A 15,602-nucleotide genomic window follows, 5' to 3' on the forward strand; every position below is an offset into this window, starting at 1 on the left:
TAGTTTGACCAAGGTAAAACCTCGTCTACGGTAACCGAAAGCCAAGGTTTCACTTAGCTTTTTTCTGATTGATTTACGGTGCAGTTGAGAGAGGATGCGGTGTGCTTTTATTTGGAGCAAATGCTATCAAAGAAATCTGCATATTCTTGTGGATCGATCGCATCAATAATTATTATGCGTATTTGTTGTATTTACAATTTGCAATGTTTGGCACATTAGATTATAATAAAGTCCCTATAATGAAAGCATTTATTTCTAAAAATTGTTCGAGAACTGTCCAATACAGATGTTATAAAGATCAGCAGAAATTCTATCAAGAAATTTATGGATGTTTGGGAAATCTCATCTTCACGGTGACGTCACTTGTCAAGCGACCTCCTTTGAAAGATATGTGAAAGGCATTTCAATCTCATCGACCGAAAGATGGAAGAAAACGATTAACTTTACAAGTAATTGTCAACCATTTGGGCTACGTGGCTCTCCATTTGTTACATTAAACTTGTTAAGCAGTTTGCATCGAAAAACGTATTTCATGAGCTATCGGTCTCACTTGTGTAACGAAAGCATGCAGCTTAGTTTTATTTACGTTTTAACTTGCCAAATTGGCAGGGGCTTTAACTTGAACTTGTCTATCATGTGGTCGTTGAAGCATTAATTTAAATTAATCTTAATTAATAATAATTCAGAGGAATGAATATTTCTGAATTTCAAGCTCAACTGCTGAATGACCTGCCACTTCATTAATAAGGTTTAGTTCAAAGTTGGAGCTTTTCTATTTGGATAGGATGCAAAATTTGAAGCGCTTTTGATTCTAAATATATCTCCTGTTGGACTGCACTGGTGGCGACTTAAGTTACGCAATAATCCAGACAGTTTTACCCCCTTTGGGAGAACTGTTCATCATCGTGATAGCGAAAAACTTACAAATTATTAAATATAAAGATGTAAGAATTAAGAATGATGACAGGTTATCAACATTCTCTGTTCTCAGCTGTCACATCAAAATGAGATGAGCATAACAGGCTTTCATGACAGTACGTTGTGTTGCGTTGGTGCTGTGAAAAACAGTTTGGATGTGCATTTATTACCTTGGGGAGCTAGGTGTGATAACATTAAACAATGCCTTGCAAAGTACCATTGTTTTCTTGCGGCAGATTACAGTAATTAAGTCGGCCGCGGCATTCGGTTGCTTTAGTCTTTGCCTCAGTTGCAGTTTTCGTCCAACCTAGGTGATTTCGCGGTGAACACTATCGGCAAAGACAAGGTATTACCACATGCAAATGCGCTAATAGTTTCAAGCGGTACTGTAACTCCATTAAATTTGACTTAATTCAAATTGTCTTTTGATACCATCTATTGATACTTCTATTGTCTTCATGGTGCACATACATGTGTACCTCCTTGTTTCCCACTTGCTCTGTTCTAGCCGCTAATTATGCTATGCTACTGTACATGTAACTTAAAAATTAATGTACATAAACTGTCCTAAATATGTTCAACAGGCAAAAGACGCTACAATATCAAGCTCTTTAAAACATTCACAGACTGTTTTAACTGCTTACCTATTGCTGCTATAGTTAATGAAAAGATCTTTTGTTGTCATGGGGGTGAGTTTGACAATAATTATTATAGTACCGGTAGTAGAACTTTTTTGTTTTGACAAGATTAATTTATTTTACTTTGAAACAGTAGCACTTTTTCTCACACTGCAATCTTTGAAAACATATTTTTTACAATATTAAAGTATTATGTTGCTTAGAAAAAGTGTTTTCCCATATTTATCACAAAGAATGGTTGAATAAATGCTTGAGTTCATCCTTGAATTCAGCTCCTTTACAGCTATACTGTCAAGTGGACACCATAAGATCATGTAAACATTGGCTTCTTCAAAAGCACATGGCCCAAACTTGGCCTGTTAACATTTTGCCAAGGCTGTGCTCTAAGCAAAAGTTTCAGGGAACCCTTCGGGCTCCCAAGCATTTCACCTGGGGTGCCCAGTCCTCTAAGTTGGTTGCCCGAATTAATTATTTATTTATTTAATTAATTATCTGAGATCAACAACACAGCAAGATCTTCTTCCATCTCTCTCAACAAAACATTGCGGCTACTGCTCTGGTGATTGTCAAACTCGCTAGTGCAAGAAAAACCGGTAACCCCTCAAATTTTTCATGCCATACGTCAGAAAGACGACAAAAGTGGCAATGCTGCCGATGTTTTTCAGGTTTAAAAATAAAAAAGTAAAGACTGGGATAGGTTTATGTAATTTTGATAAAGACGTTTGGGTCTAATACAGGTATACCTTTTTACTGGTTAGTTAGGTTGAAAATAAATTTTCATAATGTGAATCAATGCTGCTTGATTCCTGTGTTAAAACAGCCGTGAAACAATAAAACCACAGCAGCCTAAAAGCTATCAAGTCATCTTGATCTGGACAAAAATTATTGCTACAGCACTGACACAAACAAACCCTAACCCTAAACCCTAACTCATTTACAAATATCTTGGCTACCTTATCTACAAACACCAAAAATGTCCTCAAACTGTTCATGGGTTCATATCTACTCTTAAGCAATGTTCATACAAAGTTCAGAACAACTGAAAGCCTTTCAAAGGACTGGTAAAGTTTAATCTTCGTCACTGGGCGCATAAGTAGGGGGCTTGAAGTAATCACAGGTTCTCCCTTCCACTGTCGTTTGGCATGTGTTGCTGCAGTAGAACTTGTCTTAACTTTGGCTGTGTTTACCAAACCGTCTCGGTTCACAACAACTTCCAAAACTCACCCAAGTTGCCACTTGGAAAGGATTCATCCGTCAACAGAACCAGGTCACCGACCTTTAAGTTTCTCCTCGTTACCTTCCACTTCCTCCTTTCTTAAAGTGTGGGCAAATATTCACAAGTCCGCCCTTGCCAAAACAAGTTAGCCAAATATTGAGCTTACTGCCAGGCGTGCTTATAATTGTTGTCATCTTTGCTGAGTACTTTTAAAGGCAAACTTGGACACGGTTGCAGGTGCAGTAAATGATTGGGGTCAGTGGCTGATCATCTTGGGGACTGTCACTGTTGCGCGTGAGAGGCCTAGAATTCAAAACACTCACTACTTTGGCCATCACAGACGAAAGGACTTCATTGAACACTATCTGTTCTCTCAAAACGACTCACAAAATTTGGCGCACCAATTGTATCATCCCTTCCCACACGCGCCCATATGGCTAGCTGTGAAAAATCCATTGTATTCCCTTCTGTCCGCAAACATAGTCAATCTTCTGCTGGTTCCACTCTTCTATGGTATCCTTCAGTTCTTTGTGTCCCCTTGTGAAATTCGTACCTCTGTCACTTATCTACTCAAGACACCCATGTACATGTATACTAATGAATCTTAAAAAGTGCCAAACGCCAGCCCAGACACACGTAACCCTACACGTAATGTTTTCCCATGGTACTTTTGCAACAGCAACAGTAATCAGGGTACGTCAGGGTAGGGCGACTTGAAAGTGCCCATCTACCATCTTAAGACTTCTCTCCATAACTTCTAAGGCCCGCTTTTCTTCTAGTGATGCGCAAACCTTAGTCTCAAAATCTGTTCTCCACAATCTCTCCAACTGTCTGATTTGCTCCTCATCCTGAGCCTGTCCGTCGATTTTGTCCATTAATAAAGGATTCTCAGTCTCCTTAGAGGGCACACTCTGACTCTGCAGACATTTCTTCAGGAGCAATTCTTACACCAAGGTCCCCATTGTCCATGAATTCAGGCAATGCAATATCTGCCCTGGAACCGTTACTGGAAACACAATCTTGTAAATCCAAGTCACTGACACATTCAACGGAGTTCTCCATCAAACACAAGAGGTTGGCTGAGCAATCTGCAGTGTAGGTTAGATTTCATGGGCAGATTTGTGATTTGAATGTGGACACACAAGGAACAAGCCCATTTGGAATGGAAGAGTTTCGCAATAATACACTGCCAACTGCATTATTCCATTACACTTTAAGAGTCAGGTGCACGATCCTCTTCGTGGACATGATAATCTTCGGAAAAGTTTTCCTTCGTGCAGACACTTGCAGTTTTTCAAACCGTATCGTGTGAGGCGAGAGGGTGGTAACTTACTTTTGAGTGGTACTGTAGATATATTTCACGTGCAGGTTATATTAGATGAAATGGAGGAGTGATCCTCTCACTTATCTTGACAATTTAAGCAATTATCTCTTACAGACACCTAAAAAATTCAGCTGGCTTCAACTGGATTCAAACCCATGACCTCTGACGGTGGGGAACATGTGAGACCCAACAGATTGACCTTCCCCTCTCAACTGGGTGGCTTCATGATTTACGAGATAAGTGTGAGGATCATTTCTCCCCTTCATCAATTATTATTGTTGTTGTTTGATAGTGAACAGTCTACTAGCATTTGTTACATGTACCATTTTGTAGGTCTCTCACCAGATTTACAATCAATGGAACAGATCAGAAGAATTATGAGACCAACAGACGTGCCAGATACGGGTTAGTAACAGAGGCTTTACTTACGTCAATCCTATTTTCCCTAACTTAGAGATTCCTTGTTAAAGAATAAAATTGTTGGGTGCAAATTAGGTAAAATCTGTAAGTCGCCATTTTAGGAGGGAAAGGGTTAAACACCTCTTACCAAGTACTAAATGAGGATTTATGGGAGATAAAAGTATTTTGGATACTGAAAAAACTGGAAAAACTCATTTTTGCTCAATTAAGATTCTAATTGTAGACATTTTACAGACACTTCAAGAACTGTATAGGCCATTCTGGAATTGTGTGTGGAACTGGTGTGAGTTTCAAATTTGAACCAATCGATAAATTGACACCATCACATAAAAGATAACCTTGAGGCTGACCATCTGTCCAAGTTTGATGCTTTTAGGTCGAAAGGAGAGCAAGTTATTTTAATTCATTTCCGGTCCCTGCACGCACTCTGGGTCCAAATGGACCCATAAAACAAAAAGCATCACTTCGGCATCAAATTTGGTGTGTTAATTGTGAATATAATAAGCCAATCATCTGTCAAGCTTTAGCGTGCAATCTTGAGTAGGTCATATACGCCAGCCCTCACAAGGAGTAAGAAAATGGCCCAGTGTTCTCCCTATGTAGCCTACGTGAAGCCATATCCTTCCCCCCCCCCCCCCCTCCTCCACTCCCCGAAAGAAAAACGGGAGGAGGGAATGTCTACGAAAAGCTGGCCCAAATTTTGTTCAGTGTCACAGTAATTTATGCAATTTCCAGAAATAAGTGTTATTTCTGCAAAAATTGGTATAAACAAAGGCTTTGTATTTCATTGAATTTCAATTGTATCAGATATATTTCTAAGGTAAGTGACCAATGAGAAACCATGGAAAATTTGAATCAGTTGAATCGGCTGTTACAACTGTCTCAAAATAACATGACCTCACACGCTCTCGCATCCTTAGGGTTGTTTGCCTGTGATAAACTCTTAAAATTTTTACAATTTCTGTAATATTAATAAAAATAGGCAAACAAAATGATTCACCTCACCTATTTCCAAATAGTAGGTCCATGACACGATTTTCCAGTTGCCTCAAATCTGATAAAATTATTTAAGAGTTTAAATGGTTTTGGGGGACACAGCTTCAAAATTAGAGACGTTTGTATGGATTTTTAACTGTGTTTTAACCCATTCACACCTCAAATGCTATAGGATGCCTCCCATTGATGAGTAAAATTGTCTGGTGTTAGACAGTAAAAAGTAAGTCTCACTCTCAGGGGTCAATGGGTTAAAGTCCATAACTTGGTCACTGTTCGACCTAAAAGCATCAAACTTGGACAGATGGCCAATCTCAATGTTATCTTTCATGTGATGGTGTCAGTAGGCCATGTCCGAGTTCATGGCTTCCTCCTCTTCAGAGTAAGTGCGTTTTTGTGATGGTAATTAGTTCTACTTTCATATGAATGAAAACTAATTTTCACAAGAAAAACGTTGAAACCCGCTTTCAAGTGGAGGCAGACATGAACTCTGAAATGGCCTAGTTATCGATTGGTTCAAATTTGAAACTTGCCCCAGTTTCTTGTGCAATTTTGGAATGGCCTAAATTGGCGCCATTGGGCTAACTGAAGGGACATTGCACTTAGACTGCATAATTTTAAATTAAGCTGTCAAACATTATGCCTTGTGGTAAATATTGTGATGTCTATTAAATGCCTAAAATAAGTGAAGCTTCTGACAAAAAATTAATGGAGGTGATAGTTTATAAAGCAACTGTGTTGCTGCTTGAACAGTTGAATAAACTACATAAATAATTATTTGGGTTTACCAGAATCGTGAGAAAGGTTGAAAAGATAAAATGGTTGATAATTTAGCAATCGCCCGTTGAGAGTGAATTTATCAACTCAATTCCAACAAATAATCGTGAAGTTGCAACAAATAGGTAAAAGATACATATACATCATAAACAATAACCACAAAAGATTTTGTGACAACTGGAGCTGAATATTTATTCATGATTAGTAGCAGAGAAAAGTATGCTTACAGTAATTCTAGGAACTGTTGCAGAAACGTAAAGCAGTCAAGGCGATTCCCTTGTTTTGCACTGTGCATAACATTGTGACTTTAAAGGTGGCAGCATTTCTTGCTAGCCATCTGGAGAGAGACAACAAAGGCCGCTTTTGCTGTTCAAAAGCACGATAACTCTTTTCATTTGAGAAGTTGTTGTTTTGGAACTCACCCCAACTGTTCACGGAAAATGATCATTTTGAAGCTGAAATAGACCCTTTGCCAACCACTTGTCGTCGTGTTGGGAAGAAACGAGCATGGTGACCCCACCCCCTCCTTATAATGGCTTTATTTACTGGTAGTAGGTACACAGAAAACAATTTTTAAGGGAAAGAAAAGTTGGATAGTAGAAGTTGTAGGAGTGAGCAATTTGAAATCACTTACTAAAATGTTATAGCCCGGACAAACAAGTAGGCTCAAGTTTTCAGTAATATTCAGTAACTTTTGCTATATAACAATTTTTAAAAATCAAGTTTCGAATGTTTCTCGCTTAATTCGGTAAAAACCACTTAAGAATAAACGGCATGCAGGCGCCTTTGGTTTTGTAACACAATGTTTGTCTGGGCATTGCTTTGTTGGTGTTGATGTACAAAATATGAAGAAATGCTCTTGAATGTTGTTACTGTACATGTAAAAGTGCCTGGAATAGAATGTTAACAACGCCATCAAGCTGGTGGTGGGTGCTTGGGATGTCCAGGGTCTCCTTTGTGATCAGCGGGCTCCTAGACAGTAAAATGCTCCCATGGCATACAGAGACATCAGGGCACCCATCACACTATGGTAAAAGTGGAGAAAATGGGAAGGGGTTGGGAAGAGAAAAACAATAAGAACTTGCTAACGCTACAATAAAAAGCTGCTAAATGAATGAAAGAAGGCGCAGTGCTCCACCAACATAGCTCAAAATGGCCAATTTACACTGAGACTGTTTGGCCTCATGTAGGTCTGTGCAGACAGGAGTGAACTGCTAAGTGCTGTGAAGCTAACCGCTCTACTTGTTGACCTAAACACACAGAAACCCAGCATTTCTTTGTTGTTAACTTTGTTAAATTGCATTTAACGCCTTTTTTAAAATCCTGTATGACTCGTAGACATCGACTTTTTGTCCTTAAAGGTCTTCTTTGTGACTTGCTGTGGTCAAACCCAGATAAAGACATCAATGGCTGGGGAGAAAATGTTTGGGAGATTTCATTCACATTTGGAGCAGATGTGGTCAGCAAGTTCTTGAACCGCCATGATTTAGACCTCATATGTAGAGCTCACCAGGTCAGTATAATCTTCTTTTGAAGAAATGTACCAAGGCCATCATTACCTTTGACATGTAACTATCAAGGTTCTTTCATCAATGTGAGTGTAGTCCTTTGTTGTGGGATTTGCAACCTTGATGACTGACCTATAATCTTGGACATTTCAAATAGAAAATGAAGACCACCCCTCCCCACAATTTCAGTGCTGAAAAATATCGGTCTTCAACTCTTTTCATTTTATGTTGTTGTCCAACATTGTAGATTCCTCAGTAAGTTTCTATTGCTGTGAGAAGGGACATTTGCTTGGGAATTGAATGAAGCGGTTAGTTTCTAAAGAAACTGTGAAGTTGTGTCATGAAGATGTCCCAAGAGAAATCAAATAGACCTTATTCACGATGGCCGCCATGTTGGATTTGTTATTATCATGCAAATTAGCTACACACTTCTGAGGGGGCAAACAACACAAGTTCAAGAGGTTATAACGAACATCTTAGCCACACAGATAATTTGTTTCACGTTCATTGAATGTTTATCACCTAAGTAATACAATAGAATAGTTACACAAGTTACTTCGACGCTTTTAGTGAAAAATGAGCCACAATGTTTGCCCCCCAGCATAACACATGGCTAATTTGCATGACAATTTGAAAACCAACATGGCGGATATCGTGAATAAGGCCTATTTTTGGGGAGTAAAAGAGGTGTATTATGGGATTTGGGCGGAAAGTAGAGAATAGAGTTAGACCTTCATTTGAAGGAAGTGAGAAATAATGCACTTATCAGCAGCTTTCCCGGGGGTCGACCCCGGGGACATCCCCGGGGAATTGAAATTTCATACAACCAAAACTTTGTGAAAACCCGTGGGTGGCGGGCAAGACAAGGGTTACAAAGTCCCCACCCCCGGGCATTTGTAAATACATGATTTTTTAAAAACTTTTTATGGATAAACAACAAAATACATTTGAAGTTTTTGAATTTCCTTTATTTTGTAGAACAGTTAAAACATATATATTCTCTCATCTTGTTGGCTTTCCTTTGTGATATATTAACACATGGCCCATGATGCATGATTTTTTAAACACTGTTTATGGATAAACAACAAAATACATTTGAAGTTTTTGAATTTCCTTTATTTTGTAGAACAGTTAAAACATATATATTCTCTCATCTTGTTGGCTTTCCTTTGTGATATATTAACACATGGCCCATGATACCAAACCTTGCAGTTTTGTGACTTCCCATCACATTTAATCATAAATCTAGATAGATAGAAAATAAAAGTGATTAAGATCATGATCAGGATCTGAAAGTGAAAAGTTGCCAATAACTTTTACCCATATTCTGGCTCTTGGCAGTAGCACCACAGTTGATCCTCGTGTTCTTCATCCTGCGCATCATCCTGTTCTTCATTCCTGGATTCTGTCAACATGAAAGAAAAAGCCTGTCACTATATAATGAATAGAAATGCAAACCACAGGGAAGAATTACCTCTCTGTTGTTTTTTTGCTTTTCGTTTAGCTGCAGCTTTTTTAGCACCACTTTTTCTTGCCTCCTGAACTTTGTCGAGGTAATTTGCCCACATTTCTATTTCACTGGTGGGAAGCAAAAGCTGCTTGGCAATTTCCTCATTGTTCTTGTGTTCAAGGATTTAAAAGTTGAACTTGGAGGTTGACTGTAATTCACGTTTCCATGTATATTAAAATCTTGTAAATGCTTTTCTGCACTTAAATAATGCCCAGCACATACTTTGCAATCTTTACCTCCCCAAGGTCTTTGTGGATCACAGATTGGAATGGTTAAGTAAGAAAGAGGTGGACCACCACTGTACCATGTGTAATCTTTCTCAGGTTTCCCTGCTTGACAAACTGGATGAGGACAACTTGTTTCATAACAAGGTACAAGTTGAAAAACATACTGACTGAGTAGATTCTTGACCATATGTCTATTGCGCAGATTCCAAAACACAAGTGTTGGTTGAAATTTTCGAGTAAACAATTCCACACAAAGTTCAAAGTAAACAATTATCAATTTCTGGGTGTATAGTTAAGCGAAAGAGAAAGTATTTAAACATAAAATTCCGCCATCATGACTTCTGATACGCTCTCAAATTCGACTCTGATGGCTTGCTATATAAAATTCTACAAATTATCAGTCTACTCTCACCTTTTAAAACAAAATCTTCAAAATTGTTGGCAACTACAGATTTTCTTTTGTCTCTGTTGGCACCCCAGGCTTTGTAGATTGGCATTGTGAAAAATTTATTACCATAAGAATAGCCAGCAATAAAGCAAAACACGATATTTTTCATACAGCACGTGTTTTGGGCCCATAATAATACAACTTTACACAGGAAGCCGTGGGTATCCGCATAAAGACCAAATTCCTTCCAATCCCCCCACCCCGCGGAATGAAAAAAGAACCAAAATACACCAATCCCTTACTAATCCCCTATGTGCCCCGGAGGTGTCCCCGGGGTCGATCCCCGGGAAAGCCGATGGTAAGTGCATAAGGGGTTGTTTGTGGTTTATATGGGAAGTACAGTAGCTTTTATGCCAGTGGTGGAGAAAAGGTAAAGAAAAAAACACAAGAAAACAAAGTTAATATTAAAGGTGATTGAAAAGTGCTCATGGATTAAAGTGGCAAGTTGAAAAATTGTTCTTTTCTTTTTTCTTTGTTTCTCCAGGTGGTTGAAGATGGCTATGAGTTCTTTGCAAAACGCCAGCTGGTAACATTATTCTCAGCACCAAATTACCTTGGATCGTTAGACAATTCGGGTGGAATAATGAGTGTAGATGAAAGCCTGATGTGTTCTTTCCAGGTATGAGAAACATCTACTGGTAGCAGATTCTCAGTGCTATAAGGAAGTTGTCAAGTGAAGCTATGATCCTCGCAGTTATGAACGCAATTTTTGCAATTGCGTAGGGAAGCCTGAAAAATTCAGGACTTCAATGGGGTTTGAACCCATGACCTCGCGATGCCGGTGTGATGCTCTAACCAACTGAGCTACTGATGTTGGGAGCTGGTCATTTGTAGATTCAAATGTTCCCGTGATGAATGATCAACGAACCCAAAAATTGACCAGCTCCCAACATCAGTGGCTTCATAGCTCAGTTTAGAGTGTTGCATCGGCAACTTTAGGTTATGGGTTCAAGACCTTGGCCCGGTTGTTCGAAAGCCGATTAACTTAATTCAGGAGTAGCGTAAACCTTTGTTTCACGTTTTCAACTGTTTAGTGAAAGTTTCTTTTGCTTATTTTTGCTTTTCAAGGGCGACTTGTTCTAATGTAAAGTTTTGCCGAATATCAGCGCTGAACAGCATTTGAGAGACGAGAAATAAACTCTTTGGTTAATTTTTAATCTGGGATTAGTGTTAATCGGCTTTTGAGCAACCGGGCCCTTAAGTTTTGATGCTTCCCTATGCAGTTGCAACAATTGCATTCATAACTGCGAGGATCATAGCTTCACTTGATTTCATATCGGTAGTTCAGTATATGATTCATGTCATTTCGTTCCGGAAAGAAGGTTTTGGCAACTACTGTACATGTAGAATTAAAGGACAAGGTTTGATTTTCAGCTTTCTGTCCTTGGGACAGGGTTATTTTATCATACATGCACCTGTTACGAAACATAATTATTATGAAATTGTCTCCCAGATGGTTTGATGGCTCAGTAGTAGAGCGTGAGCTAAAGTCTTTTTCAAGCCTGAAGGGTTTTTTTTCGACTGTTCAAGTTGCTTCAATGACTTCCAAAATTGTCTTTGATTTAGTTGCTGATATGAAGTTGTCAGTTCATTAACCAATGCTGTCTACAGAGCAACCTTTTCTCGGCCAAGACTAACATTTAAATCTTTAATACGATGTAGTGCTTGTTTTATTATTAATAAGGCTTTTTTTTTTTACCTCTGACGACTGGGCATCTGCAGCTGGAGAATAATTATTTCATTACTATTATGTACTTTAATACAATGTCAAAAGTTATTGCACCCTTTTTTTCTAGTCAAAAAGATGATCTAGAAAAAACTGGGAGGGCAAAAATTTATCAGCATTTCAATATTTATTGACCCATGTTAATGATGGCAAGTGAGGGCATCAATCCTCATTTTTACTTAAAGGGGCTAGGTCACTATTTTCGGTACTTTTGTTTAATTTTGTTAATTACGAGCTCTAAACGTCAAATTGGCAGAACAGGAGTCTTTCATTCGCAAAATCATGGCCACATAACAACTGAGAATGATTTTCCAGCATTGTAAATGACATTTTGATATAGACTGATATAAATTTGAAAAAAGGTGGGCCGACGTTTTTCAAATTTACCCAAATTGAATCCATTTCAATCCTCTACAGTTTTGTCCATCCATGTCCCTTCTTGGCTTCCCTGTGTTTTGTTAGGGGTCTGCTATAGTTTTGAACGGTTATTTTGATATTTTAGTTAATTTTATGACGATTCGATCAGTGCTGAAATTGCCTAAAATTGCGTGTTGATCATTTAGATTCTGAGACCATCTGAAGAGAAAGCAAAGTATCAATATGCAGGCTTAAACTCGGGACGTCCAGTTACTCCTCCAAGAGGTCCTCGAAAAGCCAAAGGGAATAAGCAGACTAGAGAAGTTGAGGACGAAGAGAAAGAAAAATATCAGTAAAATAAATGTAATTATTAAAGAGAGTGTTCGCAAAAATGTCGAAATCATCCGGTCCATCGTAATTAACAGCATCACAAACAAGAAGTCAAAGATAAACTGAAAAATTACCATTCCACAGCGAAAGAGTTTTTGTCGTTTACAAAGGAAAGTAAAAAAACGGTGGTGGACGATTCACCAATAAATTAAATACATTTGAAGACTAACCGCGCACCGGTGGCTCAGTTGGTTGAGCACCGGACTGTCACGCGGTAGGTCGCGAGTTCAATTCCGGCCGGACCAACACTCAGGGTCTTTAAAACTGAGGAGAAAGTGCTGCCTAACTACATCTGCAAATGGTTAGACTTTCAAGTCTTCTCGGATAAGGAAGATAAGCCGGAGGTCCCGTCTCACAACGCTTCAATATTAATAATCCTGTGGGACGTAAAAGAACCCACACACCTGTGGCTAAGAGTTGTGTATCATGGTTGGGAGGGTAAAAAAAGCGGCCACAGTAATTGGCGCAAGCTGTTGTGGCGCTCTGCCAGCTTCACTGGCAAAGTTAATAAAATGAAATAAAGCAAACAGCGATGATACGAATAATAAAAGATAAGTATCTTGCATAATAGGCCACTCTTTGTTTGTCCCCCTAAATTTTGCATGAGCATTGTTTTTGTTTTCTCTTGGGACCATTGTAAGTCCCAAGAGCAACTGGAAACAATGCTTATGCAAAATTTGGAGGGCCAAACAAAGATTATTATAGTATTTTCCAAAGTGGCCTATTGCTTCGGAGACGGGTATTCTAGAATCTTGCCTTACTCAAGGAAATGACGCGTCGATCTAACAGGGGCACCCAACGTCAATTTTCAGAAAATATCTGTTTGGAAGACGATTTGAGATCTAGAATTTTCGGAACATTTGTCAGGGTTTTTGTTATGATTTTTAATAGCAGGGACAATTGAACTTATAGCAAGGACCAGGATGGCGGCTCTGCCGCCATCTTGGCACGATGCGCCAAGTTGGGATAGGTGTGGTAGGGGGTTGTCCCCCTCCCACTGGGGGGTAAGGGGGGCCTCCCCCAGAAAATTTTGAATTTGTGAGGCCTAATGGGTACCTTTGGGTAAAATACTGGTCGATTTTTCGCTTTATTTCCTTCGCGCTACGGCTGACCGTAACCGACTAACATGCACAGTGTCTCATTTTTGAAGAAATTTACTTCCGGCAGCCGTATTAGAGCCCGCCATAGCAATTTGCTTAAACTCCCTAATGACGAAAGCAGGGCGCGCCGATCAAATTGTTTTCTGTTACTTGATAACATCTTGTCATGAACTCCAAATCAGCTACAAGTGCATGCACGCAAATTGTGGTACAACTAACAATACCCAGCAGCAGAGAAATAAAGCACGATTTGGTTTAAGAAAATATTAAATAATAAAATACAAATATCGGTTGACTATTCTCTTCATATTGAAAGAATCCTTGTACAACCTGCGCGTAAAATAGCCGGGACAAAAACAAAAATAGCAGAATAAAGGTCCCGGCGTCCCGGCGTCCCGGCTTTAACAAAAACCCTGATTTGTTGTAGAATTTCTTGCTTGCCTGCCTGTCCTAGGATTTTTGAACATCTAAAACATGGTATAATTGCCCATTTTCACGGATTTTTACCCTAAAAAGGTCACCTAGAATTTTCGGGCGCCTTTTTTCTGGCAGAAATTTTCGAAAAGGAAAGTTTTGATCCCTATCATTTTCGGATCACTAGACTTTCAGCTAGGGAATCTGAACGGATGAAAAATTTTTAGGGAATAAACATATTCTTATATCTACCGTTTAAATGCTAAAATACGTTTAACAATGCTATGTTTGAGTGGTTTTGATCTATATTCTCGTTGGGTGCCCCTGATCTAAGATATATGTTGTTTTCGGTTTACTTCATGAAGCGAATCGAAGCTTTGAACATTTTTTAGCCCATTGTTGTCAAAATCGTTTGATTAAGCTTAATGAAATTCGTGAATGCTGATGCAGAAGGGTTATAATTTGTTTAATTAGGTTGCTGTCTAGTAACCCCGCGAGTCTTTTGACTAAGGTTACCACGCGGAAACTCGACGGTCGCCGTGTGGTGTTGTTTCAAAGAGGCTCTTTACCATCGTTTTATCGATTCGTTTGGGACACTAAGCAACCAACTACACCAATGAACCCTTCCTTGTCGAAAACCCTCGCTTCACTTGTATTTCAACAGGAGACTACCGATTCTTTTTGCTTCTGTGCTAAAGCAAGTGACGCATCACTTACCACTCCTGAAACTGTGGATTTTGAAAAACCGACAGTGTCTCCGATGCCTTTTATTAAGCTTCCACTTGCGAAAAAAAAACGCAACGCTACAAGAATTTGTAGAGTCAGCCACAGGTGGCCCCAAGCTCGGTATACGATTTATACCTCACTCTACAAATTCTTGAAACACTTGGCCAATGAGAATGCATTACGAATGCATTACGATACGGACGTAGCCACACACCTAGCTGAGCGCATGGGAAGATTATAGAAAGCCGAACATTACTTGGAATTTATCCGCCAAACATCGCTGTGTGGTCCCGGAGTGGAGTTGATGTGATAGGAGAGTTATCTGGCCTTAAGGCTGTGGTGTTTTAACCGATTCGGACCGTTGCTTTGTGATGCGTGAGCAATTTGTTGAGGGAAGTCGCCGCGAGTCACCAGCCTTTCTTGTCTTTATGAGGGGAAATGACAACTGTCATCGTAAAAATTCGAAAGCCACAAACCCGTCTACTGCAACATAGTTTACCCTCCGATTGCACAGAAAAGACCTGGACAACTATACGTAGATTTAAGTTTACTTCTACATTTAAATGTAAACCGTATACCGAGCTTGGGCTGCCTGTGGGCTGATCGGCGCTAGTGTGTTGAATTTTGAAAGAGAGAACAAGAGATGAAATTCTTGTTGTAAACACTAATTTTACCTGAAATGTTAAAAAATGTGACTTTTTGCCATTCTCTCTCAAATAACCAACTGGATACTGCTCATGAGGGAAAAATGAGAAAACTAACTTGAGCTGTGAGCAAACGGGCACCAACAACTCCCAACTTCATTCAACATCTTGAGAAGTATAATCCTAACTGTTATGTTGCAAAGTGAATTGTTGTTGAGTTTGAGCACTAAAATCCTATTTGGACCAGGCCTCTTTCCGCCCTGATT

At 39.2% G+C, this 15,602-nt stretch overlaps 1 protein-coding gene across 2 annotated transcripts in view; it reads left to right on the top strand.

Moving 5' to 3' along the window:
- Positions 1 to 13,843, top strand: part of LOC138026050 (serine/threonine-protein phosphatase PP1-beta catalytic subunit-like) — an 18,166-nt gene extending 4,323 nt beyond the window's left edge. Inside the window, exons 4-8 of one of the 2 annotated variants that reach the window (XM_068873235.1) lie at positions 1,503 to 1,607; positions 4,430 to 4,501; positions 7,648 to 7,799; positions 10,464 to 10,598; positions 12,269 to 12,991. In XM_068873235.1, coding sequence (XP_068729336.1) covers positions 1,503 to 1,607; positions 4,430 to 4,501; positions 7,648 to 7,799; positions 10,464 to 10,598; positions 12,269 to 12,418 — 614 coding nt within the window. In that variant the 3' untranslated portion in view covers positions 12,419 to 12,991. Of the gene's footprint in view, positions 1 to 1,502; positions 1,608 to 4,429; positions 4,502 to 7,647; positions 7,800 to 10,463; positions 10,599 to 12,268 lie in introns of both variants that reach the window. The other variant, XM_068873234.1, reaches the window with a different exon arrangement.
- Positions 13,844 to 15,602: the final 1,759 nt, after the last annotated feature.

The sequence above is a fragment of the Montipora capricornis genome, chromosome 12 (assembly GCF_036669925.1).
Source record: "Montipora capricornis isolate CH-2021 chromosome 12, ASM3666992v2, whole genome shotgun sequence".
NCBI lineage: Eukaryota > Metazoa > Cnidaria > Anthozoa > Scleractinia > Acroporidae > Montipora > Montipora capricornis.